This window comes from Boleophthalmus pectinirostris, unplaced genomic scaffold (genome assembly GCF_026225935.1).
Source record: "Boleophthalmus pectinirostris isolate CB_2022bp ecotype Guang Dong unplaced genomic scaffold, ASM2622593v1 HiC_scaffold_21, whole genome shotgun sequence".
Taxonomy (NCBI): Eukaryota; Metazoa; Chordata; class Actinopteri; order Gobiiformes; family Gobiidae; genus Boleophthalmus; species Boleophthalmus pectinirostris.
In genome coordinates this window covers 12,494,288-12,521,232 of record NW_026571175.1, presented here as the reverse complement: position 1 = coordinate 12,521,232, position 26,945 = coordinate 12,494,288, and the positions used below count along the sequence as shown (strand labels likewise).

Genomic DNA, 26,945 nt, shown 5'->3' with positions numbered 1-26,945 from the left:
TCACAGTCAGAATTCCTGTTTTTCTAAGTATTTTGAGCTATAAATCCATGTGGAATTGAATAAATGTGAAGTAGATCTGTGTAATGTCTTACTACAGAACATTCCAGGCAGAGTACTGACATCTCCATAGAAACAAGAAGTTACATAGTGCGCCTTATGTCTCTAGGGGGATGGGGATACACAACGTCCCATATAAATCTATTGATACAAGGTGATTAAATTAAACAAAAACAAATCTTTAGATGCCAACTGGACAAAGTTATTATATGTTTGAGAGAACAACTCACAAAAACAACTGAAAAAAAGTTTTGCCAGCAGTGTCTCGCCTTAAAAGCAAGTAAAAGTATCAAACAATCGCTGCTGTAGGGGAGCCATGTGGGGTCAAGCAAGAAAGCAGTGAGTGGGAGAGAGAGAGAAGCAAGATACTTACTTCCCTGTTTATCCGAATCTAAGAGATGCCAAAGGTTGGACACAGGGGAAGTGGAGAAAAAAGAAAGAAAGAGAGAGAGAAAGAGAGAGAGAGAGGAAGAGGAGTGGGAAGAAGAGGTAGTTATTGTTGTGAAGGTAGGACAATGGAGAGACGACATAGTTAGGAGTCTGTGGAGGAAGTCACAAACGGACAATGCGATGTAAAGAAGAAGAGGATGTGTTTTTTGGGATGTGTTTGGGAGTGAGGTAGCTCGGGTAGTCGTAGTTTTTGGTTGGGAAAGCCTAACTCGTCAGCAGCTGTTTATTCAGCCTGTAATAAGTCCGTAATGAGACAGATTGTGGTTGTGGATTAGAAGCTGGCCAATCCATGGAGGAGACCACAGAGCCAACACAAACAAGCTGATGGTAAATGAGACGTTCTAGACACGTTTTTTGTTTCTTTTTGGGGTGAAATTGAACTTTAGTAGCAACTCTATAAAGAAGTGAACTACGGGAGTGTGACGTCACCTATAGTGTTCAGCTTTAGTCAAATGAAGCTCACTATGTTGGTGGTTATACGGGCGAATTTGGAGCCAGGTCCATATTAGGAATCGGAATTTATTTACGGATAAAATTGCGAAATAAAAACACCGGGATCATGTAAAGCGGGTTAATACAGACATTTTAAGACCAAAATGACGAGGCTCACCGCAAGCAGTTACAGAGAGGGGTGGCAGTTTTCCAATATAAAGTGCACTGGAGCCAGAGTCGATGGAGCCAGAAGTGTGCCCATTCACACTTCCTATTTGGAACATGGTGGCATGCAGGTTAGCTATGTCTATTTATACAGTCTATGGCAGCAATTGTGGCTCAGTTCTGTAATTTGGTTTGTAATCAAAGGTGAATTATGTAACTTTTCTGGTGGTCTCCATGGAGATGTTAATGCTTTGCCTGGAATGTTCCGTAGTATAGCAATAAGTGTATGTATTTCTGTGTAATTAAGCAGAATACATGATAGATAATACCATACTGAAGAACACTGTCAGCAAAGCAATATGCCTTTCTATTGAATATTATAATCATTTTCAACTTACAATATTTATTTGTTTGGTTTTTTTGGTTCTCATTTAGTATATCCAGGTTCATTCATGTTTTAGATCTGGTTTAGTCCTACAAGTGTAACCATGCCAACAGAGAGTGGTCTAACAGTGCGAAGCTATTTCAATAAATATATGAGTTATATGGAATTTGAAAAGCTCTAAAGGTCAAACTCCTGATACTGTCTGATACTGTCTCTATTGGGTGATTCTTGGCTTGAAAAGTTCAAAAATGCACCTAAAAGGCCCATACCACACTATTTTCTGCTGTCTGTTATAATGTTGTAGCCTGATTCATCAGCCGGTTTTACTTCGTTTCACTCCGTACAAACTGTCTGACCTCGCAGCCTTAGATTTCGTTCACTGGATGGTAGGCGGGTACTTTTTATCATTTCTGCTATTTGGCCGTGACGTATGTAATGCGCCGCTAACGGGGCTAACTGGAATATTAAGCTTTTCCCAAATCCTGTAGGAAAAGGGGCAGAAATGTCTTTCCCCTTGATGAACTCACATAAAACATTCTCTTTATTCTGGCTTTAAATCCTCAATCTTTGGAATTGTTGACAGCACTGAATATATGACTCTTTGCTGATTGGCTGGTGCCCGAACTTGCACTTCTGGGGTTTTTCCGAACCATCTATTGTATTTTGATTGCTGTCCTAGTTGCTGCAGAGAAATGAAATTGAGCAGAGGCACAAGTTGGTGCCAGCCTGGCTAATAATGTTGTTTCCTCATCACGAACATACCTGAAGTTGTGTTTTTTTTCATTCACACTGTACATTTAGGACTTGTAAAACACTCTAATCAACCTTGTGATGTCATGTCATAATACAGGAAGTGGTCCACTGTGTTTTTAAACTCCATACACCTTCACTAGAATCATTTGGATAACTTCAAACCTGGAATTGCCAATCTCGACTACACAAAAAGCAAAACATGGCTGTTCACTTGAAAACTACCACTTCATGACTTCATGACATGTAAACTAATAATAAAGGGTTACTCAAATATGTGAATGAAACAAAACACAACTCCAGCTATGTTTTTCACACGGTAGCGACATTCTAACATGGCTTAAAGTTCACAACTTGGGGTACTATAGGACCTTAAATCACTTTTGAAACACTGTAATTTCCCAGTGACGCTACAAACCTAGTATAGTAAATACAACCCTAACTCAAACTACCCTAGTATGCTTTATGAAACAGAAGTAGTCTCCTTTGTGAAATAAGTTACACCAGATATTAAACATCTATTACAGGTGGTTGTAAGGCCGAATGGGGAATCGTGAAAATCTGGCTCCTGGCTCTTCGCACAGTGGTACTAGTCAGGCCTTGGTTGAAATTGGTTATGTATTATTCATGACAGTTGGAGTGATTCTCTATAGCTGATGGCTCTATGGTTCTCTATTACGGTGTCGTCTGCAGTCTGAAGGAGCCCTGTGTCTGAAAAGGAAGCGTAACTTAGAATACAATACCACTGCAATTGCTATATTTTATCTGTAACTAATTATAAAAATCCAAGTGTGATCTAATTAAGCATTTTAATAGGCCGCTAATGAATTTCCGAATTGAGATTTTAGAACATCACAGCTGCGTCAAAGAGTCGTTTCTATTTTAGCTAATTTGAGTTATGGCAGTGAGTCACTAGTGCCAAAGTAGCAGGCACTTTTTTAAATGGTATCACAGGGTATATGGGTTTTCATTCTGTTTCTATGTCCAAGTTGACCGGAATTATTATTAATTCATAATATTCACAAAATGTCCTTAATATAAATCTTCCTCATGCCTGGTAAAGTGTCTGCTACCTGCTTGTCTCCTCAAGATGTTATTGCTTTGACTAAAATGTTCCACAGTATGGTAGAAAACTCTCCATGGAGCATTTTTCAAAATATTTTTACGCAATAAAGACACTATATAAACTATAAATGTAATTCTAATAAATAGATACGTTTAATCCAGTACTGTGGTAGAGTAAATACCACTTTCTTACTAAAAGGAACTTGCAAGCACTACTATCAACCACTGAATGTTCCTCTTCTCTTTTCAAAAACTGTATACTATAAACTGTATAAATACTACTTCTTGAAGGTACTATATTACACAAAATTGACTCTCACGAGCTTTTATCCATGTTATAATGTTGTTAGCTGGAGTTGTGTTTTGTTTTATTGACATATATTTGAGTAACTGTTTATGATTAGTCTGTCTTCATTTCCAAAGCTGAAAATGTACAAAATGTTTCACCTTGTTATGTCATTAGCAGTGGTTTTCAAGTTAACAGCTACCTTTTACCGTTAGTTCAGCTGAGATTAGCGATTCCAGGGCTGAAATCATCAACATGATTCTAGTGAAGGTGTATGGAGTTTAAAAATGCACTTTCTGTATTACCACATGACATCACAAGGTGGAACAGAGTGTTTTCAGTTTGAGAGAAGAAAACAGCCTAAATATGTGCAGCTTGTGTGTTAAACATGCCCATTTTTGACAAGGAAAAAAACATTACAACAGATCAGAAAACAGTATAATATGGGCCCTTTAAGATGTACTCCCTTTCATGAAAACATTCTCATCCTGTCACTTCAAAAACATATCTTTCAGCTTCCTATGGAAACCTTGACAAATTCTGAAAAAAATGTCCTGCTTTGTCAATTTATGCACAGCTCCATGGTGCAACTTGGGCAGCTAACCTTTAAAAAAGCCCTCTGCCTTCCCATTCTGTTCCGACCTTGGCCCTCTTCCACGAGTCCTTTGGAAGGCTTTTTGCGATGGCGTTTTTGCGCCAGGGGTCTTGGCATGACAAGCGGGCGCTGCTGTAATGACATAGAGGTCCTGGCGGTGCTCGTCCTAATGGAGCCCTCATGGTGCATTCTGGGAAATAGTGGGGCGGGGGTGTGTGAGGGGGTTGGGGGCATGTTTTAGCCACCCACCATCGCTGAGTCAGGCCTAGCAAGCGAGCGCATTTTTACATTCACTTTTGTGCAGATAACAATAAGGACACGCATACAATAGAAGGTACACGGGATGTGTGTGTGTGTGTGTGTGTGTGTGTGTGTGTGTGTGTGTGTGTGTGCGCCTAAAGATACACTGTAAATTTCCTGATAGAGGGTCCACCATCTGATTGTCTCCATCAAAATGCCCCACAGTATGGCATTAAATTATCTATCTCCAAAAATGCATATGCAAACCACTAAGCCAAGTTAGAGGTCAGATCTGTGGAGAAGCGAGCTCATTCACAGTACAAATGCATGCGTTTCAAGGTTTGTCTAAGCAACAACAATGCCTGTAACTGAATCAAGAGATATATGACTTTAATTCCATACTGTGGAACATTCTGGGCAAAGCTAGAACATTTCTATGAAACAAATAAGTCGCGGACCCTCCACCAGAAAAATTTAAATGGAGCGTTCAGTTGGAGTTGATTAGGACATAGTTTAGTGATGACGAGAAATTGGGCGGTCAGGCAAATGCAATCTGAACGGATTTAGAGAAATCATAGTAGATCTTTTTTCAGTGAGAAAGTTAGAGTTGGAGTCTGAATAAAGTTTAGAAGCTAAAAATAGTGTAATACCTTCATCTTTTGAGTTAATATGTAGACAAGAAATGAATGATTTTCAATTTCAAATAATGTTTCTTTCTGAATTTTCCTTAGTTTCTATTAGATATTTTTAACACCATGCAGGAAATAGCTTTATGTGGGATTATTTTGGGATTATTTCTGGACAGTATAGTAATTAGATTAATGCCAGTTTAATGAATAATAGAGAAAGGCAATGGATTAACATTTGCACATAAAAATTATGTACTTAATGGTATTGATTAAATACTACTAATGATTGTGATTTTTTTTCCCCAAAGTTAAAGCAACTGTTACTGATTATTACAGTCTTAAAAATGTGACAAATAGAACTTTTTGAAGCTGCGTCCAAAGTTATTCCTCACTTTCTAGCATCCTTGTTATATACCATTTCTTAATTCTTGGTTAATCCTAAAAACAGTTTTTTACTTTATTACATTTAAAAACTCAGGTACAGCGCCTTTAAAAGTCATCTAACACATATCTGTTGAGGCTGAATCTTAAACTGCTTCTGTTGTTGTCTGAGCCTTAGCTATATCTTCCCTCCTCACACTGGAGCAGATGAGAGGTTCAGCATGTCTTTTGGTGTCTCGTGTCTGAGCTCTGTCCTCGCTGTTGCACTGTTTGACTTTGCCTCCACGCCAGCTGCCTCTAAGATTAGCCCAAGCTTTTTCAAACTGCCACAATCTCGTCTCACCCAGAGCTTTGTACAAATGTGTGTTTTTGTGCTGGCTAAATGACTGTTCAACGCAATGAAGAATGAATGAAGTCCGAGCAGTGGTGGAAGGTAGGGCTGTAATTTGTGTCAGTCAGTTATTATTATTATTTTATTTAGATTATAACGATTTATACTGGCAGTAGTAAAAAGGGGAAGTTAGTGAGTGAGAGAGTGAGCTGAAGAATTGGTATTTATATGTAAAAAAGTATTAATAACAGGCAAGATTGAGCCACCAGACCTTTATTGATGCTTAGATCCTCTATAAGACACGCTAAAAAATTGATATTGGCTTTATCAAGGTATCAAGTACTGCTTAAAAGTAATATGGACCAATTCACTTTGCATTGTTTCCTAGTTGCTCCTAGATTTAAATTCTTTTTGATCAGCAGGGCATGTCTTTCGTCAACCAAGAATTCCTTCAGTTGACTATAGGCCAAGTGAAGCGGTTATGTTTTAAGACGAGAGTAAAGGATGCAAGATGGACGATGGATGGAAAGCTGTGGATGTGGAGATAGGAGAGGACGAGATGAGGAGGAGGAATAGAGGTAACAAAGGGAGACTTACATCGATGTAGTTGGCATTGACGTAATCGGAGCTTGGGTCGGCCAGCAAGGAGTGCATTTTCACCCTGTGCCGGTCATCTGCAAAAAAAAGCAAAAGAATAAACTGTGGAGCTTTTCTCGTGCGAGTTTCCTCTCTGCTTGTGTCCATGGAGACGTTACTGCTTTGTCTGTAATCTTCCACAGTTTAGTATGGCTTCTATTCTACCTATTTTGCAAGTGTTTTTATTGCTCGTTGCCAATTGCACCTTGAAAACATGCATTGTTACTGTGGCAGGCTCTCTACAGACTGGTCACCATGGAGATAGCAAAGTAGCATAAGTAGCATAAGTAGCATAAGTAGCATAAGTAGCAAGTGGCGGGCCCTCAACCAGAAAATGCACATAGTGGTACTTTAACTAGTTCAACCTCTTAAACTGTAAATTTGTTTTATAATGTATACAATTACAGCACACAATACATTTTAACATGGCAAAATTTTGTAAATACAAAAAACAAGAATACAAATGTGGTGCATAGAAATGTTGTCCATGCTAAATTAATTAAAATGTTTTTAGTTAAAATTACTTGCACATTTCAAGGTAATCTTTGCAAATTGGAAAAAGCAGATGTTCCATTTTGTGTTCACAAACAAAAAGAGTTAAGAATCGATTATAATTACTGAAAGAAAAATTAAACTGTAACAAAAGTACCTTTTTCTCAAAGAAAAAACAAAAACAAAAAACAGATTGGAAGATTGGAATGTGCCTTACACCTGAAATGGCAAGGCAAGGGGACAGGCACATGTGACACACAAATGGTGTATTTCCTGTGGTCTAAAATGATGGCTTCATTCTACCTGGGAGGCTATATACTGTACCTCTATAGATAATGTGTTGTTTTTCAAAGAAATAACCAAACAGGGAGTCCACATGTTATCACTTTTTGTTATAGACTGGGTTCACAAATGAGCCATTTTAATCTTGTGGTTTAAAAGGGGACATTGGGTTTTGCTTCATGTGGATAGTAATTACAGAGACAGTGACAATGTACCAGATCAAAACCTCTACAAGTAAATTCAACCATACAATTCTAACAACCTATCTAACCTAAGCTAAAGAAATATTTTTAATGTTGTAGGATAAAATACTTACGACTAAGTAAGGTGTCATGCCGCCCTTTAGTCTTGTCTTTCTTCTTGACATCCCATCCGTCGAAAAAACTCTGAAAAAGGAAAGTTACAAAAGCATCAATGGTAAAGTCAAAGACTCTTTGATGGAACAATATAAACAGCTTATATAATGCTTCTTAAAGACTTAACACTAAATCAACTTTTATTTGCTACTAAACTGTGCACATGGTGTTTTAATAGATGTGCCTTCTGCTCAAAGATTTTTTTTTTGTCAGTTGAGTACAAACTTGGTAAATTTGCAGCTTTCTGGTCAAAAACGTCACATACTTAATGGCTGCTGCTTCTAGTGGCGAGTGTAATTTCAAGTGCTATGTGACATCATTCTGTACTGCCCTAATTCATGCAAGGTATTTCTAATTACGAACACCATTTCGTCCAGATGCCCCGCACACATTCTCTTTAGTCCGCTAAACCCCGCCCCTCCTACCCCCTCACTCTCCCCTTTAGACCTACAGACCCCACACCTTCTCCCCATCACTCTCCTCTCTCCCCTTTGGTCCCACAGATACCCACCCCTCACCCCCTCACCCTCCCCTTTAGGCCTCCAGGCAATGCCCAGCTCTGTTTGAAGTGCAGTTATAGGAGGTGTTTAATCCAACTTTAAAGGGTTCAGAAAAAATCTCGTAGTGTACATGGACTATCTTTGCACCATGTCTAGTTGTCTGGTAGGATTGAGGTAGGGTCGGCCTTGAGACGCAGCATCAGCCTCCACATAATGCCTCCATGTTCGACTGCAAAATTCCTGACAGCTGTTTATGGCACCCATCTAGTAAATCTGCCTCCATGCTGAATTATTGAACCTAAATCAATATGAAGGCGCGATGGAGGAGCAGCGGGAGGGAGTAATACAATAAGAGTGGGGTGCAGTGTTAGAACCCAGACTGATAGCCTTGGTTTTATTCGTCTCACTCTCTCAAAACATCTTTTCTTCTCGCTGAAGGTTGAATTTGTGTGAGCAGAGGCTGGATTGGACTGCTGAGGAGAGGTTTATTTTAGGATGGTATTCAGTTAACACAACAGTAAGCAATTCATGAAAGTGTGTTGAGTCTTTTTCAAATAACACCGTTTTGGGAAAGAGATAAAGGATTATAAAAAAATAAATAATTTTCAATGATTTTGTGTGGTTGTGCATTTGACCCCGACTTCAGTGTCAGTGTAACAACTTAGTAGGAGTAGTGGAAGACCGCAGTGTAGTGTCCTAAGTAGTCTTCTCTAGCTAGAAGCTTGTTGTACATTAGAGTGTGGATCGGGCCGAATTTTTCTGTCTAAGCCTGGGCAGAGTCCGACAGAGCACTGATCGAATCTGACCCAAGCCCGATAGGCATTAAGATATCTGTGTCCGAAACCAACCAAACCCGACGCAATTAAAATCACACTATTTTCATAGGCCTACTAATGACACCCGTAGGATATTGTTTGTGTGGCTTCTAACGGACACAGAGATGCAATATACAAACTCGGGGTATAGTGAATATAAGGAAAAGACTTTATTACTCTCCTCTCGTCAAGTGGTACATTTAAAGTGCGGCATCTCATCCATATTATCCATAGAAATTGTCCTCTGCAAATAATGACATCCAGTCCCCAAAACCGCGCTGTTAATCCAGTTTGAAGCATTAAAATTAAAAAGGCAAAAGTAGTTCACGTGTGTCTGTTTACATCCACACAGCGCACAGATCGAGGTGAAGCCGCAGATTAGAAACAGTGACTCTACTTCCTGTGTACTTTATTGCCAATCTTTTATGCTTTAAAAATCATGTATCTGAAACAATGAACCACATTTCACAATAATAACACAGTTTTGACTTGTATCTAAACTAAAAGCGCAGTGCTCTGATCATTTGAATACTTAAGCGAGTGGTTTTACTGTAGACAGGAAACAGCTGACGTGCTGATGTGTCTGAGTCCGACCCGAACCTGAACATAACCCGTTCCGTCGGACTTTGATTGGGTTTCCATGCTCTATTGTACATGTCATACATTCATATTCATACTAGGGAAAGTGGGTGGTGTATTGCTAAAGGAAACAACAACACCTACAGCACCTAGTATTCCCCATCAGGTATGTACTAAGTAATGGTGTTTGGAATAGGAACTGGACAGTCTACACTCTACCTTGAATTCTACCAGATTTAGTTTGGGGGTAAATGAAATGTTGTTGCCTCATCGAAAACAGACCCAGAGCTGTGTTTTGTTTCATTCACACATGTTTGAGTAATGCTTTATTATTAGTCTGTCTACATCTACAATGCTCAAAATGCTCTGTTCCACCTTGTGATGTCATGTAGTGATAGTTTTCAAGTTAACACCTTTTACCTTTAGTTCAGTGGAGCTTTGTAAATCCAGGTTTGCCATCATCCAAATGATTCTAGTGAAGATGCATTGAGTTTAGAAACACAGCAAAGCACTTCCTGCATTACCACATGACATCACAATGTAGAACATTGTGTCTTTAGTTTGAGAAAAAAACAGCCTAAATATACAGGATTTACGCGTTTAACTTACGTGAACAAAACAAAACACGTCTCCATGTGTGTTTTTGATAAGAAAATAACATTATAACATAGATCGTAAAACAGCGTAATACTGATTCTTTAAGTCATGTTTGCTAACCACCGAATTTCACAATATTTAAAACATCCAAAATGCTAAATGGCCCTCCTGCTTGCCTCATTTTCTTTTACTTTAATTGTACTTTTGAAGCAATCCTGAAGCTAGATATCATTTATAATACAAACTTATTATTCCCTCATTGTGGCAACTCACAAAGCATTTCGAATTTGCATTTCTGTGTTTTGCTCTTAACCAACTGGGAAAACGCTTGGAGCTCAATTAGGTAAATGCTATGTTTACCAGCTGCTTGCTAACACCGTGAATCTGTTGTTTGGGGCTTATTACGGCACTTTAGCTTTACACTGCTGCCTGCTGATGCCGAGGAATAGAAAAAGAAAGTTCGGATCAAAACAATAAGCGGTGGAAAAAATGAAACTAAGAAGGAACATATTGGGCTTTGTGTTAGAGGCGCCTTTAAAATCTGTGGGGGTATTAAGACAAATTGCTGGCATAAAAATGTATCGACTTCCTTTAGTTGAACATTGTTGTAAGAGAGAACAATAGATTACGAATGCACAAAATTGGCATGGTTGGCACTGCAACTTTTTCGAGGCTCAAGTTAATTATTATTCGGAAAATTGGCAGTTCAATCATCACTACAAGCGTTGAGCAAGCAGTCCTTGGGCAAGATACTTAAAAAAGAACAAAAATGTATAACGTGAACCCTAATATCCAGGTGTACCAGACTCTTCCAGACTTTTAATAATTATTGTTATGAAAAAGGAGAGGAAAAGGTATTTTAAAGGTCCTATATTACACAAATTTTGCCTCTTTAAAGACATACCTGGAGTTGAGTTTTATTTCATTCACATATTTGAGTAAGCCTGCATTATTTGGGCTGTCTACATCTACAAAACGCAAACAGCTCAGTTCCACCTTGTGATGTCATGAAGCTGTAGTTTTCAAGTTAACGTCTACCCTTTAACTTTTGCTTAGTAGAGATTAGCAATTCCAGGACTGAAATTTTCCAAATGATTCTAGTCAAGGCGTATTAAATTTAAAAACACAGTGGGGCATGACATCACAAGGTGGAACGAGTGGAGTGTTTGTAGATTGAGGGAAGAACTCCTAAATATGCAAGATTTGTGAGAATATTTTAGTATTTAGCATCTTAAAATCTCCACTTGTTCAACATTAGGCCAACTAGAAATGCTATTATTAAGGTATGATGGCACAATCCAGATCTCAATGCACGGGTTTCAGCTTCCTGTTAAATGACACATTTTGAGGCTTCCAGTTCATATATTATGTTCATATAAATTGTTAATCGCTATGGCAATAGTTCCAGTTTTCTTCATTCTAAAACCCATGGATAAGCCAGTTCTCTTGCTCCTCCTGATCACAAGAAGCTCAAAATTCACACTTAGAATATGCACTGCAAATGCTAGGTTGCTTCAGCACCTGTCAGATTCCCCCAGCACCTGTCAGATTTCCCGAGCAACTGTCAGGTTGCCCCAGCACCTGTCAGTTTGCCCCTAAGCACAACCCTGTAGTTAAGATTTTTGCTATGTTCTGAAATGTGATTCTTGTATGAGTTTGTCAGTTCCTACTTAGTCTTCTTGTCAATTCTTCAAGATGCATTTAAAAATATGAACTTGAACGGAATAGGAATCGGAGCGGAATTATTAAAACATAAATCGCAAATCTAATCGCAATTAGTCAAGAAAAATAAAAAAAATTACAGTTACGATTATTTTTCCCAAATCATTCAGCCCTAACCACAAATACATCCTCCTTCATTCATCATTTGTCACCACAGTACCCATGACCACTTCACAGACCAGCTCCTCCGGCTCTCCTCGCCCTCCTCCAACGTGGCCGACCAGTGACAGCCCCAACAACCCAGTGGGAAATAAGGGTTATGAAGCCTGACAGTGGTGCGCGCTCTCATCCCCTTCATCTTGTTTATTTCTCTGGGCGATGCAGAGTCGGACTGCCGAGCGAGAGAACCACCCATGTATTGATTTTGGAGGGGGTTGAATTTGTTGGGCCCTCAGGGAAGGCTTAATGAATCAAAAAGTGCATCACGGTTTCTTCAGGTAGAGGGTGATATGGACGACTCTGAATTAGGAGCAGCATGAGAACGCGCTGGAGTTTAAAATAAACAAGAGGTAGTAATCGTAAAAGCTTTTTTCTGTTTATTACCTTTTAACTGTGACGCGATAAACCAATTGAGAAGCATTGCGTTACATTATGTGTTCACACACCTTTACCGGACTCATTTGTTTTTACTAGATTGAATTTCTAATGATTAACATCAACAGGTGGGGGACCCTCCAGCAGAAAAGTTACACAGTGCACCTTTAAAACTACTAAATAGTGCCTCATTCAAATGGCTTCACATGGTTTCCTTATCGAACTTTTCCTCATATCTTTCATATAGTATTTTAAATTACATTAAATCATTGTTTCCCAAAGACTTTGTCGCGACCCTCAGGTGAGCCGTAAGAGAATTTTTTCAGGTCGCCTTGTCAAGGTCTGCATTATACAGTTTTTTACGTGGATCTGTGACCTTATTGTTATTCTGGATAAACATTTTGTCAGAATATCCTGTTCCCAGTAAGGTCAGTATTTCTATGCTTAATGTCTAAATAGGCTTCTTACAGATACCGTTTATTGCTGGTTCAATTACTGTTTTTTAGGGATGTAACGATATACAAATCTCTCTGTACGATATTATCAAGATATGCATCTCACGGTACAATATTTATTGTGATATTTTGAAGAGGCTAATATAATTGTAGATGGAACAATTTTTTGCTTTTAAAATACCTTGACAAGATTTGGTGTGAATTATTTCCATCAAAATCCCAAGATTTCAAGTAAAAAAACATATTTATTCATGTTATCTGCACTGAAATGTAGTTTCTGATGTTTATAAGCTGTTGCTACTATAAAATAATGCATTTAAGCAAAGTAACTTATAATTTAATATATTGTGACAGTCCACTACATTATTGTGAGACTTTTGATGATAGGATAACAAGATATTTCTGTGATTGTTACATCCCTCCTGTTTTTCATTGTTTAAAACTTGAGTAATACTAATTGTTCAGAGAGACACGATCACTCAGTCAGCAATAAAACATCCTCGTTAATGTTCAATAATGGTCAAACTCACCTTTATTTTGTGATTTACGAATAATGTGCATTGACTTCACGAAGGTTTGTGACTTTGAAAATATGGGTCCCCAGAAAAAATGTCTGGGAAACAAGTTATGCTTTTTAATAGATTGTTGGTATCACTACAAATATTGATTGTTTTTGTTCTTTGGTTTCAACACTACTACTACTGTTACTAATACTACTTTAACTTCTAAAGTAAATTAGTAAAATTAAGTAGAAACAGCAAATGGAATAAGCACATACATTTCAAGTTAGTAACCAGCTCCGATAACATGCATAATAATATAATGTATGTATTCTGAGAAAGTCCAGCACATACAGGCATAATCTTTGTAATGCAGATGAAGCAGAGCTGGAATTTAGAACGCACTCATACATATTAAACACTACATTTAAACATTTGGCAAGTATAGACTCCACTATGCTATTGTTCTACTGCGCCTGAAAATACTGCACTTTTTCATACAAAGCCCTCTCCTCCACTCTCCCTTCACTGTGTAAGACTAATTAGTAAGAAGAGGCTCTCCAAATTAAAATGGCTGGCAGCGGGCCACATGAGGCGTTTGCTATTGTTGCACTGTACAAATCACAATAACAAGCTACTTCGGCATGCAAACCAAACACTGAATATGGTGGAGAACTTTAAAGGTCGCTACGTTTTCTACAGAGATAAGAAACTCTTGTTTTTGTTGATATCTTACAAGCAAGTAGCGTAACCCACAGTAATAACTACACTAGAATTAATTTTAATAAAACATGAACGAAGACTATTTGTTCGTCATGAATAAGTAAAAATGATTCAGTTTTTGTAACCCTAACCCTAATAGCTGGGTTTCATCGCAACATTTTATCACAATATTAATTAATACAGATGAGGGGCAGCTAAAATTAAAATTGTTAAAATGCTTAATTATGTTGTAATACAGTGAGGTCTGGGGTTTAGTCACTAATTAAAAATACCAGGTCCAACATTTGTGAGGTTTCTCTTTGGATATTTCACATCATCACATTGTACAGTCTGAAAACTACCCATTCCTAACCCTAATTCCTTAAAGCTACAGTATGTAACTTTCTGGAGGTGGCACATCACAGTTAAAACCATATTTTGGAACATTTGAAAATAGCTGTGTTGCATACTGTGGAAGATTATAGTCAAACGAACAAAATTTCCATGGTAGACAAGCAGGAGCGAGGTTTGCGTAGATGCAAGCTGGTTCTGAGTTAGACCGTATAGGTTTTTCTGTGCAATAAAAACAACCAAAAACAATTTTGCAGTTTTTATTTCCTAGTTAGAAAGCCTCAGTCACTCTCAATACACTATTTGTTCATTATGGATTAAGTCTGTCTTTATTAAGGCTAATGATGGTGTAGTTCTGAAAATAAAGTGGTACCAAAATGACTAGTTGTAAACAAAACATAATTATGCTAATGACATTTACAATGCAATTAAGGAGTAATTATAAATAAATGAAATTAAGAATATTTTTAGTATAATACATATCATACCACTCATAATGTATGGGGTTGAAGTAGTAATAAAAAGTACGTATTTTATCTATGTGTAGCATTTTTGCAAATGTTCTCTTTATTTTGTGAGAAAAATTTCAGGTTCCTTCACCCTACCCTATAATTTAAGTTTTCAGTAGTTAAGTTTTATTCCATTATAACTTACATACCAAAAGAATTTCTTACTGGTTTCAATAGTATCTAAGGTGCACTGTGTAACTTCTTTGGTGGAGGGCTCGTCATCTGCTTGTCTCCATGGAGATGTTAATGATTTAGATCAGGGGTGTCAATTCACAGGGCGCCAAAATTAAAAACTGGGACTAAGTTGTGGGCCAAAATTTATTGAAAAATTTCAACAACATCTGCATGTTTTCTCTTCTTTCAAGATATACTGTATAATGTTAATAATTTTCTTATTAAAATAAATGTTTAATAATAGTTTTGCTTAAACATTTAATCCAGACCAAGCATAATATCAAATAATAACAATAAGTTTAAATAAATAATGTCTCTATAGTCAAATATAATTATATCGCGGGCAAAATTTGGTCCCTGAGTTTGACCTGTCTGATTTAGCTAAATTAGTCCACAATGTTGTGTTAAACCTAGGTCAGATTTCACAATAAAAATGCATGTTACCATGGTAATAAAATAGGCTTAATACTACTGCGGAACATTTAAGGTAAAGCAATACAATTTCCGTAGAGACCATTTCAAGCTAAATGTTACTCAACCGACTGTTAACTATGCTACATTCTTTCATTCATTTTTGAAAGCAGAAACTGTGAGTGACCAAAGTCTCTCGGACAAAACGACAAAATAACAAATGAATGCAAAAACACTAAAAGCTAGTGTTTACCCACAACATAATTATACTCTTACACAGCACGCAGGTGTAGATGGATATGGCACTGACAAGTTTTTAGTCATTGGAAGTTGGCTGCACTTTAGAGAGAAAGCGAGCTCGCTTTGTCTCTCTTCTACAGCGTTTCATCTTTCTCCCCGATAACCGTGAAAAGGCCACATCCTAACAGCCGCGACCAATGCATCAGTGCTCTGTCACATTACAAAGAAATTGGGACAAATTGTTGACACGAAGTTGAAAGCCGACTGTCCTCTAAAATGTCGCCTCTGCATACCAACGCACGGGAGAAGAGATGAACAATTTTGCTTTGTAAAATATGGTGGATATTGGAATATTTATTTTAATTAATATTCAGCTCATATTTTTTTTTATATTAAACTGGTTCATGAGTGAAATAACATTGGAATAAACACTGTTACCTGCATTTCAGAAAATATATGTAGAGGTTTGGGCTAAACGGAGCCTGATGTAGTTGCCACAGTGGTGCGCAGTATAAATGTAGTCTCTGCGAGCATGTTTCAGAGGAAAGTAAAGGCATCAGTCTGCCAATGCCGCTGGGTTACCTAATGAACCAGTTTGATGCAAGGAGACACACCTAGCTGGAGCATAAGTCAACCTAAAAAGCAGTTGGTGATCTCTCTTGCTGGGTAACCATGACAAAGATCCTCCTTCAAGATCTAGTGTTGGGTTCCCAGGTCGCCCACTGCTGTAGAATTGGTTTAAGAATGGGTCAAGGATGGGTCCCAACCAGGCCAGTTAAAGGTTGTATGGAGGATTTTTTTTGTTTCAAATTGTCAATGATAGCATTATAGAGATGCAGTAGCCTTGTAATTATGATGACCAAAAAAAAGAGAATAAAAATTCATCAACTCTGGACGTGGTGGGGCTAAACATTTGCCAATAGATAACGACACTGCCTCGTTATCTGTTAGCTGACAGGCTGTCAATCAATCTCCCTACGTTTCTAGCGTAACTGACTTGCCTGCGCGCCGCCGGTACGTGGTTTACGTACGCCTGTCACGCAGTCCACAGACGCAAGCCGCACAGACGCTGTTTACTCCACCAACGCAACAGTTGTTAGCGGCTTTTTTTGACCTATATCTTCCTCGCAGTTAGCACAAAGTTTGTTGCAATGGCGACAAGAATCCAGGAGCAGGTAACCGCAAAAGAAAGTCAGTTTTTGAGGTCGATGAAAGAAGAAGACAAAAGGGAAAAACAGCGAAGCCAAACTAAGGTGATTCTTGAAGATTCATTCCAGCGATGGCGCGACTGAAGCAGATGCAGGGTGTAAAGACTGACACACTGGTCGCCAAATTACTCCTGGACAGGAAACTTCTGCTTATTATGAAAACGTACTTTATTTCCAAGAGCTAGTCAAACGTTTTTCAGGACACGAAAGCGATATCCTATGTCTGAAAACGTAATTTTCAAGGCAAAGAAAGAGTCCGCTTGCTGCTGCGTGTTGTAGCTAGTTCATTCGCACGGAATCTCCGCGCACCCTTCTCTGCACCCCTTCCTGCTCCTCTCCCCGCTCCTCACTTCTCCGGGCACGGAATCTCCCCGCACTGCTCCCCTCTCCTCTCCTCTCTCCCCGCTCCGCTCTTTTCCCTGCTCCTCATTTCTCGTCCGTGCACCTCCTCCCCCCGCTCCTCACTCTTCTCCGTCTTGCCTAACCAACACTGTAGTTAGTTGTTTACAAGTCATGTGCAGCGCACCGGCTGTAAACAAACCTGTTTCTGGCGTAAAGAGGAGGCGGGAGGAGGCGTTTCTACGTAGGAGCTGTAGGGGAGGGGGGATGGTTTCACGCATGCGCAACATTTGAAAAAGGACAAACAGTCGCTGGATTTCTCGTTCCTTGGAAAATCCTCTATACAACCTTTAAGGCACAAAGGGATTAAAGATGGAAATTACATGGATACAAACTTGCATATTAATTTATGGGTTTCAGCTTTTTGTTTACAGTTGTCATTTTCAGCACTTTTGCATAGCTAATTGCTATAGCTGTATACAAGACTGAAACTCATGGATCAGAACATGTATTTGCATTTACATGTCTGTTCATTAAATAAGTACACACAAATTCCTGCATTGTATAAGTCAAAGCCAAAGCATCAGAGCTCGTCATGGAAAGGCATTCCCGCAACTTGCAAACTTGGACCTTAGAACTTCTTACTATGCATGTGCTAGTGCTAACCATTTTAATTCATATTCCACAGTAATTTTTCAGATTTTCCTTTGACCCTCACCTCATACTCCTGCTTGAAGCCGTAGCCCTCCGCCGTCTTCATCTGGTTGATGTGCTGCAGCAGATCAGCCACTCTCACGGCCGGGTGCAGCTGGCCCGTGTGGTAGGGTGAGCTCTTCCTGCGACAGTGGCGATGCGGAGAGCCGCCAAGGAGACTGCTCGACTCATTCACCGAGCTGCGCTGATCGTCTGGGAACAATGCACATGTGCGGTGAGTGTCAGAGACTTTGGGTTGTGTGAAATTATGGGCAGGAGTTCTGTTTTTACTCTATGCTTCAAAAATACTGTTTTAGATGGTGTTAAAAAACAGTGATCAAGGAGGTCAACATTCTGTTAACTACCGAGACATACTTTGGAAATTCTGAACGTTGTTTTTCTCAGTATGAATAATACAATATCTAAAAAGAATATTCAAGTAATTTTGTTTGTATTGCATTTTTCCATGTACTTAAAGACTGCCTTCATATTATTTGTATGAATCATTTTTTGTTTTGGTTAATGAATCATTAGCAAACCTTCAAAGTGGTTAAATGCCTGGTAAAGAATTAGCACAATATTTTTCTAAATCAACCTCTCTGCCAATGAGCACATTCATAATGATAGTCTTCCAAGTATTTACAAGATTTACTCATTTAAAGGTGCACTATGTAACTTTTGCAGTGGAGGGAATGCCACATGGTTGTCTCATAGCGACTGCTTTGCCAGGAATAGCAAAGGAGATATTCTGTCAACTAGACAAAAGTTTTTGATCAAATTCGTTTCACAGCTCATCAACGCTGCTTCTTCAGTTCTGGTCAGATTGCTGGTGGACATTGCCTTATTTCTGCCTGAGGGGAGGAAATAACTACAGTGAAACTTCTGAAACTTTGCCAGGAATGTTTCACAGCATGACTTTATACTGGCATGCCTTGTTCTTTTCCATCACATGTTATTAAAACTTTGAAAAACACGGATTCTTACTATAAGCAGGGTAGCCTCTTTCTCTTAGTACTAAAACTAACTGGTAATATGACCTACCAGAATCACCTGTTTGTCTCCATGGAGATGCTCTGAAACTTTTCAAGAAACACAATAACATTTCCATGGAGACAAGCTGGTGTCAGGCCCTCCATCTGGAAAAGTTACATAGTGCGTCTTTAAGTAGCTTTGTATTTTAAATGTCCATGCTTTTGCAGTGTTGTCCACTCACTCCACACAGCTGCAGTAAACACCACATGCTCCTTAGAAGTAAAATGTTTTCTAACCAAGCAGTTGAAGTATTTATCTCCCTTTAAAACTGAACTTGCCATTGGCTTTTATCTGATTTCTCCACTCCTGATGCTTGGGCCTTAGGCAAAAGCCACAAGTTCAGAAAATATGACTGCACTTCTAAAATAAATCTATCCGTACTCTTTGACTGTCATTCCACTTGGGTATTATTTCTCCTTGTTTTCTTGAACTCACCTTGCTGAGGACAAATTAAAGATGACACGCTGTGCAAATTTTACCCATGTCATAATTGTTTTTCCTTCTCATTTACCCACTCAGAGTTATTCAAAATTACTCAAACATGCACGAGTATTTTTTGAATGTTCGAGTAATTTATATTCTCCTGTATTCGAGACATCACTGCTACAACCAACCCCTGTTTTCAGCATCACAGATACACACCCGCTGCTCTGTACTTTGCTCTCCAATTTTATTTTCTTAATTGTGATACACTTAGGATTTGGCAGCGTCGCGGAGTCATTTTGGCAGAAATAATAAAAACTAAAAAAGCTCAGTGCTGTTTTTAGCTTTACCGTCATGGCAAAGCTCCTCCCTGCTGAGAATTGTGAAAAGAGCTTAGATACGTGTTGTAGGGAATAATTAGGATGTCCAGAATGCAATAAATAAATACCATAAAAAAACACTTTAGTTGTTAGTTTGAGACAAGATTTATGAAACCCAAAAGCTCAAATCTAATGGTGGAAGAGGAAAAATAACAAAAAGTCCTCCGCTAGTACTTAAAAAAAGTTCCCAGATAAATAGCGACCCTTAAAAATTTCCATCTATCATGTATTTCACGATAAGTCAAAATAGTAATTATCATGACTAATATGAACTATAACATAATGATTCAAGTGTCATATATTATAACTACTAGTATATAACAGACAAAAGCACAATATGTCTTCTTATCTGCAAAAACTCATACATCAAATGACCTTTTTCGCTTATTTACATCATCATATTCCATCTGGCAGACTAGATACACACTCGGAACCTTCAGAAGCGTCACCTATCTCAACTGTCTCCTTTTGAGCACCCGTATGTTCCCCAAATGATGCCTTACTTCGAGCGTTGCACCCGTGGGCGTCGAGGAAGGAGTGGGCCAGGCTGGCGTCCTGCTGGAGCGTGCTCTGTTCCGTCATGCTGCAGTCCAGGGAGCTCAGCTTGCGGTTCTTCTCTTGTCGGTAAGACATGGCCGCTTTGTTGATGGCTACCTTCTTCCTGCTACAGAAAGAGAAAGAAAGAGAGAAAGGGAGGATGGAGAGAGCGGAAAGAAAAGAAGAAATAAGAAAGGGTAAAGAACGGAGATGTAGAAAAAGCCAAATGTGGTTGAGGAGGGATGAGACATTGGAAGTAGGGGAAAAGAGGAGACTAGATTGAAGCTAGTGAGGAGATGGAGTGATGGAGAAAAGTGGAAGATTTTGGATGAAATGATACTAGAATATGAGGTGGAAGAAGCAGGAGCACCCTTTGGCTCTTTCTTGTGATATTTGCAGGTGCTGGACAACTACAACTGTATAGAGTTGGGAAGTATCCGTAGTACTTTTCACCATACTTTTACTACTTGAGTAATATGTTTTTCAGAGCTCTCCGTTACTCCCTCTACAAGTAGAATTTAAAATTTTATGTTGACAATATTAATATATAACAGCGATTTGATGATTTTTGCATAATTCCTTCAGAAAGACTTTTATTTTTTCTCATTTTTGTGGTCTATTGTTTAAAACATCAGATTCCATGTTTTGTCAATTCAGTTACAATTACTTCAAATTAAATCAAATCCAATGTTATGTCCAAATCTACTTCAGTATTAACTTTTTCCAGATACATTTTTTCTCTGACTTAAGTCATATCTTGGACACTGATGGGAAACTGCATTATTTCATAGATCAGGGGCATTTAATTATCTTATATTATGTTCCTCAGTTAGTCAAACACACCAAGATGACTCCAAACAGTCCGATGTTTTTGCTATACCGTTTGATCCTGACTATATGAATTGCAATTAGTGTCGCCACGATACATTTCAAAATCAGTTGTTAAGTAAAGAAAAGGGTTCAATATTCATCAGTCATGAACATAAATTGATTCTACATTAAAGCAAATCAAAACTGTAATGTAATAAGTACTGATAAGATATAGTTCGATAAAGATAACAATCTTTGTGTCAGTATCGGGGCATGGATACTTTTGATATGGATTCAAAATGTCCAAACACAATTTTTAGAGAAAGATGAATGTAATTTTCAAATCTGATACCATTAAAGTTAAGTTTTATTGTAAATAAGTCTTCTGAGTCAAAGTGCTGCCATTGTGTGAAATATGGATTATATTTTACATAATGTTCATATTGAAACTTTGAAAATACTAATTAAAATAATCGCGCAAATATGCCACAAAACCAAAGAGGCTACTCAAGGGGCTACTGTTTACTTCCACGCTACAATCCTACGGCAAGCAAAGAGGGGACGAAATGACGGAATGTGCGGAGGTCCGACCATGATGGAGAAATAGTCACTTACGGGTAATAGGGGTAAGGATACAAGTCCCTTCTGATAGCATGAGGAGGGCAGAGACAGAGTGAGAGAAAAAAGAGTGTATGATTTAACAATGAGGATGCTCAGTGAATGCTCCTGTAAGCCATCACCAAACAAACAGCAGAAGTACAGAAGGCAGAAGCGAAATCCAATCATGAACACAATTAAAAGTTAAATACTGAGTTAACCTTTTATGTTTTTTTTCCCCCACTACTGTAGTTTTGGAATTATAACATTAAAAGTTTGGGCACACTTTCTTTAAAGGGCCCATATTACGCTATTATGTGATATGTGTTATAATGTCTTCATCACAAACATACCTGGAGTTATGTTTAGTTTCATTCACACATGTTAAACACACAAAATCTGCACATTTAGGTTGAGTTCTTCTATCAAACAGAAAACACTCCACCTTGTTCCACCTTGAGGTGACGTCATACAGGAAGTGATACAGGAAGTGCTCCACTATCTTTTCAAACTCCATACACCTTCACTAGAATCATTTTGCCCATTTCAGCCCATTTCTACTGAACTGAAGGTAAAAGGAGCTCTTCACTTTAAAACTACCACTTCATAACATCACAAGGTGGAAAGACCATTTTGAGATTTGAAGACGTAGACAAACTAATAATAAAAGATTACTCAAACATGTGTGAATGAAACAAGATACAACTCCAGGTCTGTTTTTAAGGAGGTAACAGCATTATGACAAACTTAAGCTCACAAGAGTCAGTTTTGTGTAATATAGGACCTTTAACTTTTACATGTAACATCTTGGACGATTACTTTGTACCATTTAGGCAAAGTGAGCTGACGACAAAAGAATTCAAAATCTTCTTGTCTATTGCTGTTGTCAAAGTACAAGTGCTGAGTTAAGGCTAGACTCCCTTAACAAACAAAAGGGTCTAAACTTTTCTATTCATGTTTCTTCTTTATTTCCATGACTACTTACAATATAAATTCTCAAAGAAAGCATCAAAATGGACACATATGGAATATCGTAAACAAAAACGGATTAAAAATAACTTTCAAAAAATGTTGCTACCCTTTGGTTTGATCAATATTTTGTACTCTCACCATTTCTTGACCCTTACAAAGCGGATATGTGAAATGAAAACATTAGAAAACTTATTGATTGAAGGCCAAGAGTTTGCAGCTCTGTCAACAAAGCAAAGGGTGACTACTTCGAGGATTTTGAAACTGAAATATATATATAAAAAATGTGATATAGCTTTTATTTTGCTGCATAATTCTCTATTTGTTGGTTTCTGTACATAGTGTCTTAACTCTTGACTGATGTGTTTATGTACAGAGGGCAGGAGCTGAATCCACTCATAAATGAAAAGTAAATATTGAGTTTCGTTTTGCTATGTTTATTTTGACTATTGCATATTGCAGTTTTGCAGAGGTCTGTATAGTTTATCAGAGGAATCGAATAGGATGCTCGGTGAATGCTCCTGTAAGCCATCACCAAACACAAATAGCAAAAGTACAGAAGGCAGGAGCTGGATCAAGTCAAACATGAAAACTAAATATTGAGTTTCAGTTTTTTGTTTATTTTTACTATTGCGTATTGTAGTTTTGGGGTTGCACAGATATAGAAGTCGAGAAGTTGAAGCGAGGTGACGGTTATCCATGTGCTTGTTTCCAGTGAATGTTGGTGAATCTGTCTAATCTGTCTGTTATGGACCAATGACTGTTTCACTGTTTGATTTTCTAGCTCTGTGTTGGCGACTGTTGTTGTGAATTTGGGTTATACAAAAATACAGTGAATTGAAAATTTAACAGATGGTGGAAGATTTCTATGCAGTGCGCCCTTTTTCTCTTCTTGGGTGCAGGTTTGACTTTGAGAATAGATGTAGGACATGAGGTAGATGTGGTTTGGTCCTGTTCTAGTCCTGGTTTAGTCTTGATCAAGTCCAAGTTAAATCAGAGTTTTGATTTGTTATGTGTCTATCTTCTGTGTGTGCGAGTGTGATTGCAATCTACGTTGGTTGTATTGTTACATTAGGGTTCAGGTTGTATTCACACATGCAGAATCACCACATCAAAGTTGATTCTAAACTGGGACTAAATCTGGAACAAAACCTGGACGAGAGCAGGACTAATCCAGGAATATACAGGCCCAAACTAAGCCTACATTAGGACTGTCATTGGTAAATTATCAGTGCTTCTCTGCAGCCATGAACCATGTTATAATGCTATTTCCTCACCAAAAACATCCCTATAGTTGCATTTTGTTTCATTCACACACGTCTGAGTAGCCTTTTATTATCAGTCTGTCTACATCTCCAAAGCTCAAAATGCTGTTCCACCTTGTGATGTCATGCAGAAGTAATTTTCAAGTTAACAGCTACCTTTTACCTTTGAAGGTGTATGGAAACAAAAAAAAAACAGTGGAGCACTTCCTGTGTTACCCCATGGCATTACAAGGAGGAACAGACTGTTTTCTGATTTAGAGAAGAACTGAGAGAAGTGTTAAACATGTGAGAATGAAACAAAGCATAAGTCTAGGTAAGTTTTTGATGAAGAAAAAACATTCTAAAATAGATCAGAAAACTTTATGTATGGACTGGGCACTTCATGTATGGACTTTTCTAAGGACCAGATAAATGTAGAAACCTCGTGTAATCATTACTTAGCATATCACATGTATAACTTTAAATTGATCCAAATTAGTACTTAAAGCTAAAAAAAAAATTGTATTTTAAGTGTTTGTCAAGAGAAAGTTTTTCAGTAACTGTCAAGCCGTGATATTTAGCCAGGATTGTGTGAGTTGCACCTAAACCTGTAACTTAACAAAAAAAAAATCAACAAGTTTTTGAAAAAGTTCCAGAAACACATGTTCAAGTCCAATCACAGGCAAATGGTAGAATTTCTCCAAAGTTATATTCTACAACAAGTTGAGCTTTCTTTTCTGAACTTTTATGTATTGGACAAAGCATTGAATGTTCTTTTTGCAGAGGCCAGACTGGTGGTGCCCCTGATGAGAACACAACAATGCCACAATCAGCAGTGGAAACAGGCATTTGATGGGCCCTGCTATTTTGCTGCATAGCTTTGATTACTACATGGCATAAGGTTACCCATAAGCGATGGATCAGTATGGACTTCCTCCACTACTCAGGAATGCATACATGACAGCAGTTCTGTCAAATATATGTGTATCTGTTTTAATGATTACCTCTGTGTATTGCCATTTCAATCTAAAAAAAAAAAACAAACAACAAAAATGCCCTTTAGTTGTAATAGAACTCACATTTTGTAACTGCAGTATTGTAAAGTGAACTTGGATTGAACTTTTGCTTTTAAGGTGCACTGCGTAACTTTTCTAGTAGAGGGTCCGCTACTTATTTGTCTCTGTGGAAATTGTGGCTATTGCAGCACTATGCTACATTACAATTCAGATCTGTGGAGAGGCCCCCATATTGACAGAAGGGATTTTTGTATTTTTAAGCAACAGCAACACCTGTAATGAATAAATGTTAGATGAATGTGTCTAATGTCACACCAGGGGACATTCCAGACATGTGCATCTGGACAAATTTTAGTTTTTTTTAGTTTTTTTATTTACTTGTTTATTTATTGGTCACTTTGCTCTCTCAAAAAGCTTTCATTTGGAAACAACCAAATTGTCCAATGTGCACCAAAAGATGTATATATTTTCCATTTAATCACCTTGTGTCCATAGATTTATAAGGGACATATAAAAAAATTACTTAAAGTAGCACCAAGATTAGGGATGCACCAAAACCGATTTGATATAACGAAATAAGTGTCATTTTTGTCACTACATTTTTATCGGTTAATATCAGGTATTCACAAATATTTTAAGTCGATATCGAAACTGGATTGGTGCATCCCTAAGAGAGATAAACAAGACTTTCCAATCTAAACAAGAGCTACAACAATAATAGCTATTTCTAAGACATCCAAAAAGTTACTCAAACACTAAATAAGAAAAAAAAATCCATTGTTTATAGATGTATGTGTTAAGTATGTGCATCTTTTTACACATAAAATCGTCTTATTTCTATATTAACACATTTCACAATGAATACACTTTTTTCTTATTCAATTTATGCAACTAAACTTGAGAAGAAGTTTCAAATGATACCTCTAAATTTAACCTGCCGTGTCTTGCCTTAATGTATTATAAATGCTTAACAGCAGCTCAGCGTGTGAATATCATCATGCAAAAAACAATAGACCAACTGCTGAGACGCTGATGCACTAGTTAAATATATCCTGTCTGTATCATTTCGAGCATAGAAGTGGATAGAAAACACACAGTGGAGAACACAGAGAAGGGAAAGAGGGTTTGTTTAGTTTCCAGTCCACAGTTCTAGTAATCATATCTTCTGATGCATATTCTTTTTAATGGCGTCGCCTGGCCCATCACTAGAGTGAATGGGTGATGCCTCTGGCGGTTTTCACAGGACACATACCAGCCGGAAGAGTCCAACTGCAGTAAAATTGAAGTAAGGCGTCTGTATTTTTGAATTATATATCTAAGCTGAGGGCATGCCATCCTCAAACAAATTTAACTCATATAAGAGCTCAAATATAGCGATAGTTCAAGTTACTGTATTTAATTGTAAAGGCTTTTCTCCATGAGCATGTTATTGCTTTATCTGGAATGTTTCACAGTATGATATTAAACCTTTCTATCTTCATATTGACCAAAACAGACCAAGTTAGAGGTCAGATCTGTGGAGAGGCAACCCCAGAATGTGTGTTTTTGTAGGTATTTTTGAGTTATAAAAAAAACTGTAATTTAAAAAAGTAAGGTGTTTAAAATCCTACTGTGTAATATTCCATAGAAACTATCAGGTGACGGACCCCCAATCATAAAGTTACACAGCGCACCTTTAACAAATTATAACCAAAAATATAATTATTACTGTTCTATTAAAATCCAAAACATTTGATTAGTAAAAAAAAGTAAAAAACAAATCAAGTGCATTTTCAAAAGGCACAAGCATTCAAGTTAAAATTGGGTTTTGGACGGTGGATTTCAATTACACGAGAACAAATGTAACTGAAGATGTGAATTCTCAAATTGAAGGAACCATGCAGAGAGATAAGTTCTCAGAATATCCATTCTGATTTCCCATGCAATTTTTCTTTGAACAGGCACACTTATTTGGTTTGTTTACAAGAGGATCACTCAAGACAAGGATGTGAAAAATTACACTTTTTCTTCGCAATTCTCACAGTTCCAGTAAATTGGACAGATGTGGTCTCATCTGGTCCCAAGACTTCAACTTCA

The 26,945-nt window shown here is 37.9% G+C and overlaps 1 protein-coding gene across 4 annotated transcripts in view; it reads right to left on the bottom strand.

Moving 5' to 3' along the window:
- ptprua (protein tyrosine phosphatase receptor type Ua) overlaps window positions 1–26,945 on the bottom strand; it is a 456,280-nt gene that overhangs the window by 43,564 nt on the left and 385,771 nt on the right. For 2 of the 4 annotated variants that reach the window (XM_055157468.1, XM_055157470.1), the window contains exons 15-19: window positions 21,659–21,688; window positions 20,200–20,360; window positions 17,887–18,074; window positions 7,493–7,562; window positions 6,364–6,440 (exon numbers count right to left, since the gene is read on the bottom strand). In XM_055157468.1, coding sequence (XP_055013443.1) covers window positions 6,364–6,440; window positions 7,493–7,562; window positions 17,887–18,074; window positions 20,200–20,360; window positions 21,659–21,688 — 526 coding nt within the window. The remainder of the gene's footprint in view (window positions 1–6,363; window positions 6,441–7,492; window positions 7,563–17,886; window positions 18,075–20,199; window positions 20,361–21,658; window positions 21,689–26,945) is intronic. The other 2 variants (XM_055157469.1, XM_055157471.1) reach the window with 1 other exon arrangement.